General features: G+C 37.4%; 2 protein-coding genes across 4 annotated transcripts in view; one reads left to right on the top strand and one right to left on the bottom strand.

Moving 5' to 3' along the window:
• The first annotated feature begins 20 nt into the window (after positions 1–20).
• UBA5 (ubiquitin like modifier activating enzyme 5) lies at positions 21–10,860 on the top strand. Its single transcript, XM_076331056.1, has 12 exons — positions 21–302; positions 1,163–1,208; positions 1,301–1,390; positions 2,596–2,705; positions 3,122–3,208; positions 3,884–3,968; positions 4,827–4,931; positions 5,110–5,237; positions 6,430–6,565; positions 7,008–7,083; positions 7,908–8,014; positions 8,579–10,860. Exons 1-12 carry the CDS (start codon positions 157–159, stop codon positions 8,660–8,662), a joined length of 1,200 nt encoding a protein of 399 aa, XP_076187171.1. The 5' UTR covers positions 21–156; the 3' UTR covers positions 8,663–10,860.
• Positions 10,861–10,867: 7 nt separating this feature from the next.
• NPHP3 (nephrocystin 3) overlaps positions 10,868–18,297 on the bottom strand; it is a 29,593-nt gene continuing 22,163 nt past the window's right edge. For all 3 annotated transcript variants that reach the window (XM_076331053.1, XM_076331054.1, XM_076331055.1), the window contains 4 exons: positions 16,660–16,900; positions 14,562–14,687; positions 13,561–13,676; positions 10,868–13,356 (listed from right to left, as the gene is read on the bottom strand). In XM_076331053.1, the coding sequence (XP_076187168.1) occupies positions 13,176–13,356; positions 13,561–13,676; positions 14,562–14,687; positions 16,660–16,900 (664 nt within the window). In that variant the 3' untranslated portion in view covers positions 10,868–13,175. The remainder of the gene's footprint in view (positions 13,357–13,560; positions 13,677–14,561; positions 14,688–16,659; positions 16,901–18,297) is intronic.

Genomic DNA, 18,297 nt, shown 5'->3' with positions numbered 1-18,297 from the left:
GCCCGCTCGTTGCCCGCTGTCGGGCGGCAGGAGACCCCCCCCCGCGATGGGAACGCTCCCTGAGGCGTCGGCGCGAGCAGGGGACGGCGCTCCCTGACGCTCCCGGAAGCTCCCTCAGACGGGGGGACGTGTCGCTGAGGTGTCGCCGGCGCTGCCATGGCGGAGCCGAGCCGGCTGGAGCAGCTGGAGCGGCGTGTGCGGGAGCTGGAGGAGGAGCTGGCCCGGGAGAAGGGCGGGCGGCGGGCGCCGCGGGCCCGCATCGAGAGCATGAGCCCGGAGGTGACGGACTCCAACCCCTACAGGTGCGGCCGGGGGGCGAGGGGAGAGGTGCTCTCAAATTTCCCACTTGGCTGGGCTGGCAGGGGTGTACCTCGGGGTTACTTTGTATTATCTTGCTTTACAGCACACAGAGAGAAGAAACTGTGAGTTTTTCAGCTACGTCGCTAATAAATGGGGCAGGTGTTGGTATTACGTGAGATCTTACTCTCATTCCTCTAACTTACCTATTTTAGAGTTTGGTTTAGAGAGGTCTTGAGCATCTGGGATCCCTTCTAATGCTCAGTGCTTCTGGAAATCTGATGCATTATTTTTTTTCAGGATGAATTGCTTTAATACAAATCGATTTTTGTACTTTCACTGTTACTTTCAATGAAAAAATGCAGTAGCAGGATAAAATGTTACTTTAAAATTCTTCCAGTTATCCTCACAACCTGATATTCTCTAATTTTTTTTTTTTTAATGTTATGTTGGAGTAAATCTAATCAAATTGATCAGAAAACAGTGGAAGAGTCTTCACTGACCTGCTGCCATATGGTTCGTTCCGGAAAAAAGTGTAGGCTTTCATTCTGTAAATCAGGGATTCATTTACAAAAACAGCTATGGGTCCTCCTGATTTCATTGATGTTACTCATACCAACTGAATAAGTACATGAGTTTCTGCAGGGTTAGTACTCTGTTGCTGTTGCTAAAAGGAAAGCATCTACTATCTCATTCAGACTGTATCTAGCTGGCAATTACAACTGCAGTGAAAACAGCAGGCTTGAGTTTGGTGCTTGGTGGGGTTATTTTTAAAGCAAAAGTGATTTTAAATATCTGAAAAGCAAAATTGCTATTAGAAAGGTAGAGAACATTTTCTGTATAATGCTGCTGTTTTTCTTTGTAGTCGCTTGATGGCGTTAAAAAGAATGGGAATTGTCAAAGACTATGAGGTAGGATTCTATCTGCATTAAAACAGCCTTGCATTTTTTCCCTGTGAGGACCACTTTTGATATACTGATCTGTATTTTATTTCTTTCTGCAGAAAATCCGTACCTTTACAGTTGCAGTAGTAGGTGTAGGTGGAGTTGGCAGTGTGACTGCTGAAATGTTGACAAGGTGTGGCATTGGTAAGGTAATGAGAGTTTCCTTCTTCTACTTCTTTATAGTAGATGGACCAGTCTTCTTCATAAAGAGTTAGATTCAATTTCACTCAGTTGATTTTTCCCAAATAAAAAAGTACTGTGAAGAAAGCACTCAAGAACAGCACTTGCGTAAATGTCACAAATGAAGAGTCTGTATTTTTCTTATGCTAGTAAAATTGATTTACTTAGGGCTTAATCCTGTATCATGTGGATGATTCTTGTTTGGATGCTTGTCTTCTCCGTGCTCTTGTATGAGCCCATCTATCTAGCCTTCATACTGGATTATTGCAAAAGGAAAACAAAATAAAGAAAAAGGAGGGGGTAACTCGCATAGAAGATTAAGTCTTATGTTGTGAGAACAAGTTGATATTCACAAAATTGAAATGGGGTAGATGTCAAACAGATATTTTTATCACAAACATTAGTTTGTCATGTGGCAGACTTAGAGCTAAAAATTTAGCAGCAGTTAAAATAATTTGATGTGTGTATAGATAACAAGAACCTCCAGAGTTAATAGAGCAGGATTTTTCTTTAAAGGAGGAATTTGGGGAATGGCTTAGATGTTTGTATTTCCAGGCAAAGCCTCACCATTTACTCTTGGAACTTTAAGAAGTTTCTTAATACAGAGGTGATGCAATTTTTTATTGCAAAGTTTATTCCCCCTTCCTCTGAAGGAGCATTTCTTGAAGACCAGCATCTTGGGCATAGAAAAGGACATTGGACAGTTGATTCAGAATTTATAATGATCCAACATGTCCATGTATTATGTAGGTATTTTAAGTGAATTGTTTTTGAAGAACTACATGCCAAGACAAATGAAAGAAATTACACATTTCTAGCTAATGCCATAACAGCAAGTAGGAATGTGATAACAGTTGATAGTGTTCATGTAGATAATCTGTTGAATATTCTTAGTTTAGATCAAATGAACAGATTGCTTTTTATTAAGAGTGGTTTTCATGACTTAACGAATCAGTTCCTGCTGAATGGCAGTTAGAATTCAGTCTTTCACGTACTTACGATGTTGGTAACTTTTGTATGTGAACTGAGCGGGACTGCGGGGTGGGGGGGTGTTCGGTTGGGGGGGGTTGTTGTTGGTTTTAGAATGAGTTTTGTTGTTTAAAATGCCTTGCCATAGTGCTCTGGTTGCAGAGTCTTTGGAGGTTCACATATGTTAATACAATCTTTATTATAGTTGCTTCTGTTTGATTATGACAAAGTGGAATTGGCAAACATGAACAGACTCTTCTTCCAACCTCATCAAGCTGGATTAAGTAAAGTGCAAGCAGCAGAGCATACTTTGAGGTATAACTTAGAGAAGTGGGTATCAAAATGTATTTACCCAGGATGCTGCTCCAGAAAACTGACGTTTCATTCTTAATCGCTCACGGAGTAGCATGATCTAATTTGGAAAATTGGGTATAAAATAGTTGTGGGAATGATTGATACTTTAAGGACACTTTTGTACTGGCCAAAACCTTAATGTAAGTCTACTTTTTAAGTATAGCTGATTTTGCTCAGAAGCTTGGTATGAACTATACCACTTCGATATGTTGTGATTTTTCTTTTCTCATCTAATCTGTAAATTTTTGACAAATATGGGCATATTCTAGACTTCAGACTGGAAGCTTAAGACTGTAACTACACTTGTGAAGTTAGGGAGTAGAATGCAAGTTATCATTGTATTTATTAACATTGACTCATATTATTTCCTCCATAAGGAATATTAATCCTGATGTTCAATTTGAAGTACATAACTACAACATCACAACGCTGGACAACTTTGAACATTTCATGGATAGAATAAGGTAAAATCTCTCACCTTCTGCTGGTGTGTGGCTCTAAATACACCCTCGCATTTTTATTGTTGGGTTTTTTTCAATTTAATGACTTCCAATTGAAAACCAGTGGGAAATACGTATATATGAAGACACTTCTGCCTAGATCTTTTCTCTAGAGTTGGCATTTATTTCTACTGTTACATAGTTATATTTTATATTAGTGCATCTTTAGATTTCCAACCAAAGCTTCAGGTCTTACAGGCTTTTCCCATTATAGAAAACAGATCAGATCATATTTTGACTGCTCTGGAGTAGTTTCAGGTATGCTTTATAGAATGAAGAAAAAATAGTTATTAGCAGATCTCACAGAGAAGTTCTGAAATAACTTTTCCCATTTGCAGTTATGTTGTGCAAAGATACAATTCTCCAATACTTTGTACTGAGAGTGTATACTATATAGAACTTCTTTTAATCTAAAATGCCCATATATTTAAATCCCAGCTTCAGCATGCTTCAGCTTCAGTTCAGCTTCAGTTCCTACTGTAGATCTAAGATGCTAGTTGTATCCTGTTCTGCATTCGCTCAAGTTTTGTTAGAAATACGCTTCCCATGTGCTTCTGTACTCTAAAGCAGCATGTTGATTGCCATGTTGGTATTTTGTTCTGCCAGCAATTTCATGCAAAGTTCTGATGCTTATTTCAGTAACGGTGCACTAGAGGAAGGGAAGCCTGTCGATCTTGTTCTAAGCTGCGTGGACAACTTTGAAGCTCGCATGGCAATTAACACGGTAAGGCCATTGAAGGCATGAGCTTGTGGAGGTCTATTTTCTCCTGTAAATAATGTTAGGAATTGTGGGGACTAGAGAAAAGACAGGAACCTACCAAGAATATTCTAAGAAATTTCCTCCTTGGTTTAAGGAAACAGAATCTGAGCTTTCACCCAGTTCTTATAAAACACATTTTATGTGTATAAATATAACTGTAGACTTTTAAGTTACTAGCAGCTAATGGTTAGTAAAAAGGTTAAGTGTCATAAGCCCTCTTTGTCTTTCCAGATTACCCTGTTTATATAAAGGTATGATCAAAGCCTGGTATGTTAAATCTTACAAACTTTTTAAAGACTATGTGTAGCTAATTGTATACTTCATATGACTTTTTGTATACTAAAAATGTCTTAAGACTGTGTACCTAATCAAACTGTTTTTCTTTATAGTAGCAGCCAATGTAGGGTATACGCCAAACGCGTGTTTTCTGTTACCCTGCAGCTAACTTGATCCATAAATTGCATGCACTGAAGGTACACAGATACACTGTATCCATGCCTCTAAAAGCAGTTTGTGCAATTAGATTGTGTAGCGTGCTAGTAACTGGATCACTAATGCCTGTATTTGTTCAAAAATCTTAGGTCCTCAGGAAAGCACAAAGGGCTGGCTTCACGAGGACAACTTTAATTTGTCCTTTGATTTGTCCTTTGATAAACAATTTCTATTCTACCTTTTCATGTTCCTTTTTCTGATCATAGCCTTTTTGTCTTAATGCAGGAAGATCAATGTGTTTAATTGCTCCCAATTTACAACGTGGTGTTTTTTTTTTTTCTTTTCATTAAACTTCTGCAGTGCTGATGTGTGTGTTTCTGTGTTTATAAGGCCTGCAATGAACTTGGACAAATCTGGATGGAATCTGGAGTGAGTGAAAACGCAGTGTCGGGACATATACAGCTGATTATACCTGGTGAATCTGCTTGTTTTGCGGTATGCAGTGCTCTGCTGAATTGCTTGTTTGTCTTTTAAAGCAGGATTGGAAATATGAAGATTAGCTGGCTAGTGAATGTGATCCTGGCACAGCTGGTGGAGTAGCTTAAAATTTTGTGTGATCTGTGGGGGTTTTTTTAATACTTTTTTTAAACTTAACTTCTTTATTTCCCCTCAGTGTGCTCCTCCACTTGTAGTTGCTGCAAATATTGATGAGAAGACATTAAAACGAGAAGGAGTTTGTGCAGCTAGTCTTCCTACAACTATGGGTGTTGTGGCAGGAATTCTTGTACAAAATGTTCTGAAGTAAGTGACTGAGTTGTTACTATTCAATGTACAGCACAGTAAGAGAAAGAAATCTGAGGGAACATTTCATAATGGTGGGTCTGGCCTGTTTCCTAAAGGTATCATTGGACAGGGCTGAAATATACACTGCTTGAATCATTGGTGTGTTTACTTTGGAGCTGCTGTTTTTAATAGAAGTTTTGAGGGGTAAGAAAAAGTCTTCAGAGTTTTCCTAAGAATTTCTATTACTGCATACGCACACGCACATTTTTTTCTTAGTTCTGCATTTAAACATGCTCCCATTTGACATCATTAAGTTATACACAATAAATGCTACAGTGCTGACTTGTCTTTGAAGTTTCATATATGGACAAAGAATAAATAATTTCTCCTGCAGTATTTGTATTCTAAAAACCTGAGGTGAATTAAAAGTAGTTATATAGCATGTAAAATGACATGTTTTAATATTTTCAAAAAGTCCTGTCACATGACTCCAACTGCTAAAAGAACTGCATGTATCTGCAGGGAAAATATTTGAACAACTTTGTACTCAGTTTCAAAATGATGCACCGTGTTTTACAAGCATCTTTGAGAATAGGGTCTTATTTAGCCTGGTTTTAGCCTTAGCTTGGTTTTGTCAGTTATCCAAAAATTTCTAGTCACAAAGACTAAAAGTACCATTTGCAAGCGTGCCTACAAACAACAAAGCTCCATTTTCAGCTGTGCGGAGAGAGGTATTATATAAAATTGCATAGCAACATGTGTTTTTCTTTAATGAAGAATGCAAACATTGCAGCTTAATTTAAATCTTTATTTTCATTGCAAATCTGACCCTACAGAAAAGATGATTACACTGGTTCTGATTAGCTGTTGAAAACTCTCCCATTGTAATACAGGGCACCTGAGTGTTTCAAGCAATGGATTAAGGCACAGGAGAAAACTGCTTACATACTACTCTAAACATGTTTTTTCTGAGACTGTAGCTGACTTGTTCTCACACGCTTACACCACAAGAGGACCGGGTTCTATGTTGACGCAGTTAGGCTGTTGTCGGGTGACTACAGCTTATTTTAAGACTATTACAGTAACTCTTTACAACTTCAGTAGTGTGAAAGCGTATTCTAAAAGTTCTTTGAGGAAGAATTATTCTTTGAGCAACTGACTTTTTAGGTTTGCACCTGTATATAAGGGCCTGCTTTCTCTGTGTTTGTAGATACCTGTTAAATTTTGGTACTGTGAGTTACTATCTTGGTTACAATGCGATGCAGGATTTCTTTCCAACTATGTCTATGAAGCCAAACCCACAATGTAGTGACCAAAATTGCAGAAAACAGCAAGAAAATTATAAGGTAAAAATGTTTTTGTTCTCCCCTCCCCCCCCTTAAAGTCTTAAGAACAAAGCAAGCTACAGATCTGTAGTAAAAGAAAATTTTCATTGCTACTCCAATTTTCAGCAGCCTTGTCTTCAGATGGTTGCATGTGTTTCTAAAAATACAGTACTCACTTATCTTAAAGCAAAGGGTAGGCAGAATGGCTTTCATTCAGCCAGATAGTATTTTCTTCTACAATAATTGCTCAGCCTTTCTGGCAGTCATGTATTTTTGAGTGTTAATGGGTTTGGTTATTTTTAACTTGCAGGTATTCTGCCTTTTTATGCCTAACAAAGTTCTAAATGGTGACTGCATATCTTAAATATTAAAAGAAGTGTGAATATTAGATTTGACCTTCTTTGCTGTTTTTGAAAATTGGACTATTACATATGTTTTTTATCTTTTTGTGTTTTTCCTTCAGAAAAAAGAAGCTGCACGACCGAAACAAGAAGTAATTGAACAGGAAGAAGAAATAGTACACGAAGACAATGACTGGGGTAAGTAATCAGCTGGAGACTAAATGATGTTCCCAGTACCGAGATTCAATTAAAGTCCTTGTTTTGGGTGAACACACTTCTTATGGTTGAAGTGATGAAGATGAACCATCTTATGGTTCCTATTTTTTGTAACTTATACTGTGTAGTTACTGCTGGCTTTTCACAGGTTTTGACAGTAACGTTACCACAACTTGATGATGTATTTTTAGTGTAATGTGCAGGTTGTAGGCTCAAAATGTAACTGCCGTTTGAATACAAAACTTCCTCAGAAGATGGTCTGAAGATATGAAAGATGCGAGAAGATGTATTCACTGTGTGTTCCTTTTAAATATGTAACTAAAGAGCATTTGTCATTTCCATAACCACTGTGCTGAGGCATCAGCCTCAGAGGATTTTTATATTCCTCTGAGGGCTTTAAATTAGAAGGAATTGTCTTAAGGAATGGTAAGCGTGTTTTAGATAACCATTTCAAGAATGGATATATACACTCTGTTTATTACATGATATAGGAAGTAATCTCAGCTTACCATTGGGAGAAGTGTCCTCACGGTAAGATTTAAATGGTAAGGACAAGGGAGTCCTGTAGGAGAGGTGCCATTCTTGTCCGTAAGTTACCTGTACAGAACCATTTCATATATTGTAAAGGGAAAATATTTTGTATTGATAATGGAATGAAGTAGTTGAAATCAAAGGTCTTTCTGCTTCTAAATTTTTTTCTATTTCGGAAAAGTAGCTGCTGTTTTCCTCTTACTGTGATAACATAGTGATTAAAGAACTTTTTCTTCTAACTTTTAATGGAGCTCTCAATTCCTTCTAATGCAAAGGCATCGAGTTAGTATCAGAAATTTCAGAAGATGAGCTGAAGGCTGCATCTGGCCCCGTACCTGAGCTTCCTGAGGGAATTACTGTAGCATATACTATCCCAAACAAGGTAATGTATTTATTCTTTATGAATTTTTGAAGTACATGTTGTAGATTAAATTTATAATACCAGCCAGTTTGGTTACCCTTTAAACCTAAAATAAAATCCCATCTTGAACAATTCCAGTGAAACTGTACCTCAGTACATCTGATTAGTGCCTTCTGTGGTCCAGTTTTGTGTTTCTATGAAGTATGGATGCTAGTGTGAATGTAGTTTTGAGGTGATAGGAATGAATGTGTTTGGGGGGTGGGGGAAGGAAAACAAATGTTAATTTCTCAGTTGATCTTTTGGTGACTAATGAATTTTTACCGTATTTATCTTGTAAAAACTGTATGTAGTCAAAGAGCAATTAGTATACCTGGGGAACACAGAATCTGTGTGTATTGCAGCCAGAATGTTCTAGATCCTAGTCAGAATAGTTTACAATTTAAGCTTATAATCACTTAGGCCTAATCTTGCAATTGAGTCCTTGGTTTTAGGAAAATGGTGTGGTATAACAGCAATAAAGCTTATTTGTGTGGGGGTTTTTGTTTGCTATTTTTGTTGCCAACTTTTTCTTCCTGTTCCTAATAGGAAGAGAATTTGAACACTGAGGAAACGGTAGCAGAGTCTGAAGAAAGCCTAGAAGAACTCATGGCCAAGATGAGAAACATGTAGCAAAACAAATATTAAGTACAACTTTTGGGAGTTTGGATTGACATTGGATTTTGAGAAGACCAGACTTTTTTTTTTTTTTTTAATCTCCACTGAAGCTTATCTTTACATTTCTGATGAAGTGGAACTGTTACAGGGGCAGGAAGGAAGCTTTGTTTATATTCTGTTGTCTATTCACGTCTAGGGAGTTGTGCTACTACAAATTTTAGTTTCTCAGCGTTGCTAGTGTCCAGATACTCAGTTGAAAATACAAGGAGATGGATAAACTAACAAAAGCAGGCATAGCACATTGTATGCACTATCACGTGATGAGAACAGTACATAGTGTAGGACAAGTGAAAGATGAAGTCTGCTGGAGTGGATTGAATAGGTCAAGGGCAGATGATGACCGTGCCTCACTCGTATTGCTGCTCCCGATTTTCCAGGCACTCGTACTCGTCGTTCACTGGTCTCTGTAATTTCTTGGTGTGGATCGTGCTGTGGCTACTTTTTCTGAGTAAACAGAACATTTCAGCCTTTTCATCTGCCTTAAATATCTCTGGAATTTTTTTTAAACTTCCCTGGTTTTATCAATGTTTTACTACTGCTTGCTCTTAAATAGCTGCCTATATGGTTTGTATATGACAGTGCTTGTAGTATGCTGCAACAAGGCAAAGTCTTTTGTTAGTAGATAATTATACTAGCAGGCTGGGTATTGGCATGCCACTATTTCAGCTGGCAGATGCTTTTCATGACAAAATCTGTACGAATTACCAGCAGCATTGGAGAGAACAGGAGACTTTGTCTCTCTCTTCAAAAATCTAAATACTATATTTTTGTTGGTTATTAAAAGTTTAGCTGTAATTCTGATTCATCCCCATCATATGGGCTATATTAAGGAATATACTTAATCTGAGTTTACATAGGAAAGCTTCTAAAATTAGATGCTCTAAACTTTGTTTAGTGTTACAAATATCTTCTGTGGAGTAGCTGAGCTATTGTATTTGTCTTGTAAATAATGTTAGTACAGTCGTATTACCTTTTAAATTATCACGTTAAACTGACCTGTAAATGTACACATCCTGTAGTGCCAGTACCCTGCAGAACTGCAAGTGTATCAATTTCAAATATTTTACCTGTTGCGTGTGTCTGATATAGGACTTGATCGTTATTAGATTTGGCTTAGAAGAATGTAAATTTCAGCCTTTGCAGTATAATACAAATATTTCCAACTTGGGCTCCTCAAAAAACCTTTCCACAGCATGATGCAGCCAACACAGAACCAGCTAGTAATGGTAGCAGCAGTATCCAACCAGCATGTAAGAAGAGAGTAATACTGGGGAGGTGCTTCTGTTTCTTAGGGCAGCTGACTGAATACTGAGTTAAAAAAATGTTTGATTTCTAAGCAACGGTTACAAACTTCAAAACCTGTTTCCTCCACAGCTGACACTAGATTATATTATATACATGAAAATGATCTGTGAAGTTAGTGAGGGAGCTTTTGGGTGGGTTTTGGGTGTGGTGCATTATACTGTAAAATGGAAGTGTTTTTTTGGGATTGAGTTCAGTTTTGGAGAAACCGGATTTTAGAAATGAACTGTAAAGAGGGATGGGAAACAGAAAAACGAGATCATTAAAAAGGTACATACTTGAATCTGTGTCACTAAGTCTACGTTAGCTTGATCCAAGTGTCAATTTAAGTGTTAATTTACATTTCTTTGTGACTTTACCTTTCTGTTGGGAACAATAAAAGTGAGGCACACACCTGGCTCTGGAGATCCTGAGGCAAAAGGTTGACTCACTTCTACAACAGCTCAGTTAATCTTGACTCTTAACTGTTTGGCTGCCATGACTGCTACCACATGATTGACAGCTTCACAAGAGGCAACTGTTTACCATTTTACTTCATGTACAGTTTTATGAGCAAATTAATACACTTTTGTATGCCCACTTACAGAGTATGCAAAATGGTTCTCGTGTTACTTTCAGACTTTCAACTTGTATATACAAGAAGAATTTGAAATAATTAGAAAAGACATTAAGATGATTGTATGTGCCAATGGTTAAAATTATTTAAAAATAAACAGCATCAAAAAAAAAGCCGCTTTAAGGATTTTTTTTTTCATTAAGAAGACATTTACAAGTATAATCTACTCCCGCTATAAAATATAATGGAAAATTTATGATTTCTTTTGTTACGAACTAAAAAATTAAAGCACATTGCAATGGTTTAGTCCAGCTTTGTTTATTTGGCAGTCTTATAAAAGAAGCTTTCAGTTTTTACAGTGCATCATAAACGTTATTGAGATGTTGATATTCTGACTGTATGGTTAAATCATCTCTGCTGAAACTGGTGACACTGTTTTGAGGTGGAGTTCTCCTACACAGAAGCATTATTTGGCATGCACCAGATAGACAGATATACAACTTATTATTTTGTACCATGAGGTACAACTGCAAATACACGAACAACTCTCTTAAGAGCGCTGTGACTATAGCTGCATAAGCTTACAGCCAACACGCGGCCTGGCCTGCAAGACCCTCCACTATTACTCGTGATCCTGTTCTACTTTCCGTAGAAAGTTTTCTTTGGGTTGACAGGGTAAGCGTATTGTTTCCTCACCGTCTTTGCTAACGGACCATGGCTGGTTGGGATCTGCTACTTTTTAGGGACTGGTTTTTCTTCCAAAAGCAACCCTGCAGCCTATGAATAAGTTGGAGAGAAGTCACTCAAAGGAAGAATAATAACAGTTCAGAACTGGAAATCAGGAAATGGGGAAAGTCTGATATAACACTGAAGGTCTAGAAAGTAGCTTCTTATTTAAGCTAGCAACATTAAGGAAAACTATTTAGGAGAGCAAGATACATCCTTATACATGTTAAAATCAGAACAGAGGTGACAAGCTAGACCAGACATCTGAGAATTCGTAACGCTGGCTTTAGAGGAGGGAACTACCAGGTCTGAGAAGAGTAGGCCACAGAAACACAAGCTGAGAAGGTTGAGGTTTTGGTGGGGGTTTTTTGGGTGGGGAGGGTTTTATGGTTTTTTTTGGTTTGGTTTTTATTTTTTTTTTTTGCTGTTGCCTCTCTCCTTACTTGGTAACAATCCTGCAAAGACCTTTCCAATTTTCAAACTTTTTCAAGGTGACAGGAATACAGTGGAAAAACTCTTGCTTTGACAAAAAACCCACTTTTTGAAGTAAGAGGAAAATATCCAGAGAGCTATTAAAAAGCGTTAACTCTTGTTGCTGTATTGTAATACCTTCAAGAGCTATTCCTTATTTTTTTTTTCAACTAAATCTTAATCTTAAAAACCAAATTTGGGTTGTATATTTGTTCTATCAGTTTTATATACTGTTTCTTTTGTCAAGTTACAGCCTTACCAAAATACTAAATTCCTTCTAACCAGAACAAGAGCTGAAATGGGTTATATTTAACTCTACTCTAAAAGGGAAAAAATACTGTGGAAGGTAAGTATCCCTTTGAGGTAAAGGCCACTTGCATTTTTCAAACTGGATCAAATAAATCTTTACATCAGTTGCCTCTGAAACATTGTAGTGAGATTTCAATTAATTTTTCACTTACATTCAATTTTTTTATAAATAGTCTTTTTTTAGTACGTATTTAAATTGATTCATGGATTTATGCACTCAATGAGAACAGACTTCAAACTGATTCTTCCAGATGACGAGGGTATTAAGAAATACAACATGCAGGTAGATTTGATGAGTGTCTCTTTATCTGATGGCAAACTATTTTGCATCACTAGGTTTTTCCAGCTAGTACAAACATTCTTGTATTTTAAGGGATTCAATGAGATTAAATAGTGAAAGTATCGCTAAAGGGTTAACAACAGGGAATCAGGTCATAATCATCTTCATTCTGATTCCTCACTGGAAGTATTTTTACTGAACACAGTTGAATCTGACAACAGCTTTAACTGTAGACGATGCTATGTTTAGCTATATTAGCTTCCAGAGGAAACCAATTATTTTTGCACAAGTCCCTTGTATGTAAGTTTGCTTAAAGCTGAAATCACCCTGCAGGTAAAACTTTCAGTGGAACTATTTTTACTTTTTCACAATTACTCTCTCTTTAGAAACAACTTAAAAGGCTTCTGAAAAGGCAGAAAGGATTGATGAAACAAAAATACACAAATCCTCTAAGCCAGTCTATTACAACATAGAAATAAGAACTACCCCATAGAGTATATTCAATTGGTTCAACCTAGCTTGTTACAATCCTGGTGCTTACGCTAAGAGGTATCAAATCCACATTTTTGGTATTAGCTATAACTTGAGCTAGTAACTAATATGTGTATCTATATAAAATGAAAGCAGCTCACTTCGTACCATGCAAGTCTGCAAAGTTAACATGGAAGGATTTCAAGCTTAAACATTTGTTTCCTTGTCATTCATGAAGACAGGTGTCGGTCCCAAAACAGTATGTTATCCTAGGAAAAATAGATTTGCCTTAATAATTTTATGTCTGCTTTAAAATAACAATAGAGACTGCCTCTTCTTTGACCAGGTTTATATCACCTTTGTCCATGTTCCGGGAAAATGTTTGGTGATAACGCACTTTTTAAGCTGAATGTATCTCCACTCGATGAGTGTCGAGAAGTTGCTTTTCCACCTATCAACAAAGTCTCTGCTTCTTTTATTTCCATAGCTCTCTTGTAAAGTTCAGCTGCCTTCTCAAAGTCTCCCCCTTCATAGCTTTGGAGAAGAGTAAAACAAAGTTGAAACAAGCAAATAAAACAAGTCTCTCAATTCATTTAAATTGAAATGCACACCATGCATCAACAAAGTGTACTTAAGGTTCTCTACTTTCCTAGTAAGTACACAAGTCCAGGATGTTTTGTTTCATCCAGTAATTTTTATAGTAATTCGCTTTTATAGGGCTAAAGCATATAATCTTACCTCAGCACAGCCAAGTTTTTCAGAGTTTCCCCCACACGAGGATGCATGTGACCAAAACTGTCTTCATAAATCTTTAATGCACGTTCATAAAGAGGTAAAGCTTCAATCTGCTTTTTCTTTGGGTAGTAGAAAGTTGTTTGTTACAGATGTATATTACATTTGCTATTCTTTTTTCCAACATAGTATCAACACATCCTAGATGCAAAGTCATGCATATTTAACCAAAAAGGTGGCTTGAGTTCTTGATACTGTTGACAGATGAGGATGATAATTGAGACTGTCAAAGCAATTGGCTTGCACTTGAAAATGCAATTCCCACTAATATTATAATAATTAGGGTCTAGACTTCCTAGGCAGTTTTGAAAATCTCGGTCCTGAAAGTTTTGAGTTACCAAGTGCTCTTTAGTTTTACCTGAGGCAGCTTTAATCCCTGTTTAAAATCAGATACGCGGATTGGAGAAATACAGAAAACAATCTACAGCTCAGTCCTATTGATGCCAAGCAAGGAATTCAGTAAGTTGGTCGCATCTCCTTTGAATCTCATGTTGTTTGTAGACTAGAAAGTCTACAGCCTTCTCAGATTTTTAGTTACAGAGAGTTGCAGTTCATCAAGGTGGGCACTATTCATAAATTTCAAAGTATTATGTTTCCCTCCAAGTCGGTGGTGGAGCTGTGTTCCATCATACTGTGATAACCGCCATATCGCTGAAAATGCCGTACCCTAGCTCTAGTCTTGTAAAGCATGTGGGCATTTTGAATAATCTAAGGAGCGGTAGCCCAAGCGTCCTTGTGAAATACCCGTCACAGCAATTATCTGTTCCCTGCATACATTTTCCTTGCCAAACACCCTTTCAATTTTTGAAATGGAACCTAAGAATTTGCAAGTCTTATAAGGAATTTTCCTTTTAAATGTGATCAAGTTTCTTTGGTATCATTTAGGTACAAATCATAAAAAAACCCTAAGACAGGAATAATAAACATGTAGGACATGAAAAACTTACCATCTGACAATAAAGGACAGCTAGATTTACCAAAGCAGTTGCTACACTAGGGTGTTTTGGGCCAAATGACTTCTGTCGAATTTCAACCGCTAGTTCGTAGAGAGGAACAGCCTTGTCAAGTTTTCCCTAGAAATAACAGGGAAAAAAATTACCATTTTAACACAAGACAACTGGATAACAGTAAAATCTATTTTAAACAAAAAGCCTTGCAGAAGATATAACTGTGTCCAGAATAAGGGTTTAACTTTGGTTAATTCGTAGTTATATTATGCACAGATTGTTTAACATGAATATTTATTAGGACCTAATTTTCCAAAATACTGAGCATATTCAACTCCCAGTTAATGTGTTCCTCAGCTACGTCTATTTCTTTCTTTCTTAATTTATTTTTTCCCCACAAGTGTCTCATTGAGAAGGCCGTTAAAAAGAATTTTCAGTTGTACTGTTATCCAAATAATTTTCTCCATTTGTATTTCCTCATCCTGCCGTAAATGAGAGCAGAGCTTATTTTTTGTCCTAAAGGGCCTAAATTTGACTGGTGATACAGGAATGGGAATGTAGCTGCCTTAACTTTTGAGCAGTTTTTCTGCTTACTGAAGAGGTGTTCGCACCATCTTCTTTGGAACAGTTGCAGTGTCCAATGCCATTTCAAGTACCTGTTGCTTCCCATTTCCCATATTGAGGCTTTGGCTTCTTGACTTTGGTTTCTCTAAAATCCCCCTCTCATATTCCAACTAGTTTTACCGTAGATTATTTTTCCAGCAAGTCTGTTTTCCTCCAAATTTGAATCTGCTCACACATTAACTGGATATACTTCACAAGTATGCTTAGGCTTCTATTATTAGAATGTGAATTCTCATATTTAATAGCAATTAGAAATTAACTACTGCAAATGTCCATTGTATAATGGTTCACTGTAATTGCAAAATTCAAATAAAATTTTCTCCTTATTTTTTCAAAGCATCACCATGCCACAGTTTGAAGATGATCAGTAATTCATCTGGAATAAATACTTATTTATAAATAATTGTCATTTTCTACACCTGATTCCTGCCCCTTCTCTTCCTCCACTCTTCCCTGTGTCCCTAGTTCACCATGAATTTTAATTTGTGCGCTTTCAAACTAGCAAAGAGCTTTTTGATGCAAATATTGAGTGCTTTTGCAGTTTCTAGCAGCATGAAAATTAGAAGCTGAAGTGAGCAGGGAATATGCGACCCAAAACAATTTCATGCACATAACAGCAGGTAACAATTATTGAGCAAAAACACAGGAGCATTTGATCCAAGGGATTATCTTAAAGGACTCTTTTCTCTTTGAGGAATGGTAAAATGTGAAAATGTAAAAGAAAAAAATTCTTGTCATCCTCTGAAATTGATCTTGGTTCAACAGCTGGAAACCTTACATCACTCTTACACTGATGATATTGAATGGTTAGAATGACTGTCTGCAAACACAAATATTCATAAAACATTTTGAAATGATGAAACACAGAAGTTTATGCTACTGTTAATGTTATTCCCCGCGTGCATTTTGCAGGAGAGTAACTCCCATCTTTCACTGAACCAACATAAGCTGGAGGCGGCTCAGCCAGACAGTTTATTTGTAAAGTACTATCTCCCTCATGAGCCTTCAAGTTTCTCTCAATTTGACTGTAAAGTTCAAGGTCACTGTGTAAAAAGAACTATTCCTACACCCTAAAACATGATTTTTCCATTAAGACACATCTGACCAAACTCTTCTATGTGGATGTCACACAGCAGACAATGGAGAACTCAAATACAGCTGGGAAGAGCTTCCTTCACTGCAGCCAAAACACTAGCTTTTAACCAAATCAAATTCTTTGCGGTGAATACTGAGCATGCAGGACACTGAAGACATTCAGAAATAGCTTTTCTTTAAGCAAAGTGTGTTTTGAAAAAGCTACTGGGCTTTTTGGAAACAGACTGAGGCCACTTGACTACCTCTTTTATGCACGTGTGTAGAACACCAGTAGCTGACAAAATTCCCATGCCCCACTCCTTTTGGATTGAAGACTGTAACAACGCAAGGCATTACAGTTAATTTAGGTGATGAGAAAAGGTAACAGGCTTGTGCTTACCATCTTTTTGTATAGCACTGCCAAGTGTTTCACAGTGTAAGCCAAGGAAGGATGATCCGGAGCCAGTGCTCTCCTCCTGATGTCTAAAGCTTTTTCATAGAGTTCCTCTGCCTTGTCATAGTGCTTCTTCTCATTGTACAAGGCTGCCAAATTGTTCAAAGACTGCGCACAGTCTGGGTGGTCGGGTCCCAGGACTCTCTCTCTCATTTCCAAGGAGCGCTTCAGGAAAAGCTCTGCTGTCCTACAGAACACATTCGTTCAGCAATATTTTAAAGCTGGTAACATGTGTACAGGCTGAAGTGGCTGTTTGAAACAGAACAAACTCAGCCTTGGAAACTGCATAGATACTGATATCCGGTAATGGACTTTCCTCAGAATAAACAAATGCCAGATCGGCAATTCACTTACGCAGTGAGGAACTATACATCCCACACATAGTCCTGCCGTGCAGGCTAACCATTAAGAGTGTAGATAGAGACTAGTTAATATATTCCTGTGCAAACTTGGAGCCCCCCTGTAAAGGACTGAAATGCCAGTCTAGCAGATTTCAGCAAACATTACACTACCCCAACAACTGCTCGTGTCTTTAATTCAACCTACATCTTCAGTTATGCAAGTAATCCTTCCTTATTCAAAACATTCTACTGACTTCTGGGCAACTCCTCATAGCAGTCATGTACTCCCATGGATAAAGCAGTAGTGGAATGCAAGGTAAAGGTTCAGAACACACCACACATTTTTCAAGTAACTTTAAAAAATATAAAACATATTACGGGGTTCAGCAGACAGCCTTCATACCAAAGGGGGAGAGACTGGAATGGGTTTTATGTCATGAGCTAGATTCTCATAGCAGAATCTGTCTAGAAGTCACAAAGTAGAAAAGACTCTGTAATGCCACCATTCAAGCGTTTCCCTATCAAAAGGGCATATTTTATCTCACTAGAGTAGCATACTACAATTCCATTACAGATTTACAGCAGTTCCTCTATCACAAACAACGGGTGATCCCCACGTAATACTGGCAGCATCCATTATAACCAGGCAGTTTGTCATCCTGACACATACAAATTCTGTGTGACACTATTCCCAAGAGGTCAGCTTAGTAAATTGGAAAAATCCATTTCACATTAGAGAAAAAGAAGACCATTTATACACAGAACTGTAGGTTCAATTCTGGAGCTCTTAGACAAGTGTCAAAAGGTGTTCACTCTATGTAAGAGCTAGAGGATGATGTGTATATAACATATAACAACTAATAAAGTGACATACCCTTCTGCCATTGATTTCATTCTAACTGCATCATATGATCAAAAAATGCAATCTTGGACTTGCTGATTCAGAACAGAGAAACGCTATCCTTGAAAAAAAATGACTTAAACCTTCACTAGAACAAAGTTTATACTTTTGCTCACCTATGAAATAGTGGAGATACAGTTACTCTAGAAGTAGGTTGTGTTGGACAGGAACTACATATGAATAATGTGGAATATAAAATGATCTTGTATGAGATTAGACAGATATCGCTCCTCTATAATCAGTCACTTCGGCGTGACTTCATGAGGGTAAACTGATGAAAAACCCCACATTTCCAACAACTGTTAAAAATCAATTCCTTCACTGTAAAGGTCCTGCATTTAA

This window comes from Aptenodytes patagonicus, chromosome 2 (genome assembly GCF_965638725.1).
Source record: "Aptenodytes patagonicus chromosome 2, bAptPat1.pri.cur, whole genome shotgun sequence".
In the NCBI taxonomy this organism is placed as follows: domain Eukaryota; kingdom Metazoa; phylum Chordata; class Aves; order Sphenisciformes; family Spheniscidae; genus Aptenodytes; species Aptenodytes patagonicus.
Note: the sequence above shows the minus strand (reverse complement) of the source record. Positions and strands in the feature narration are given on the sequence as shown.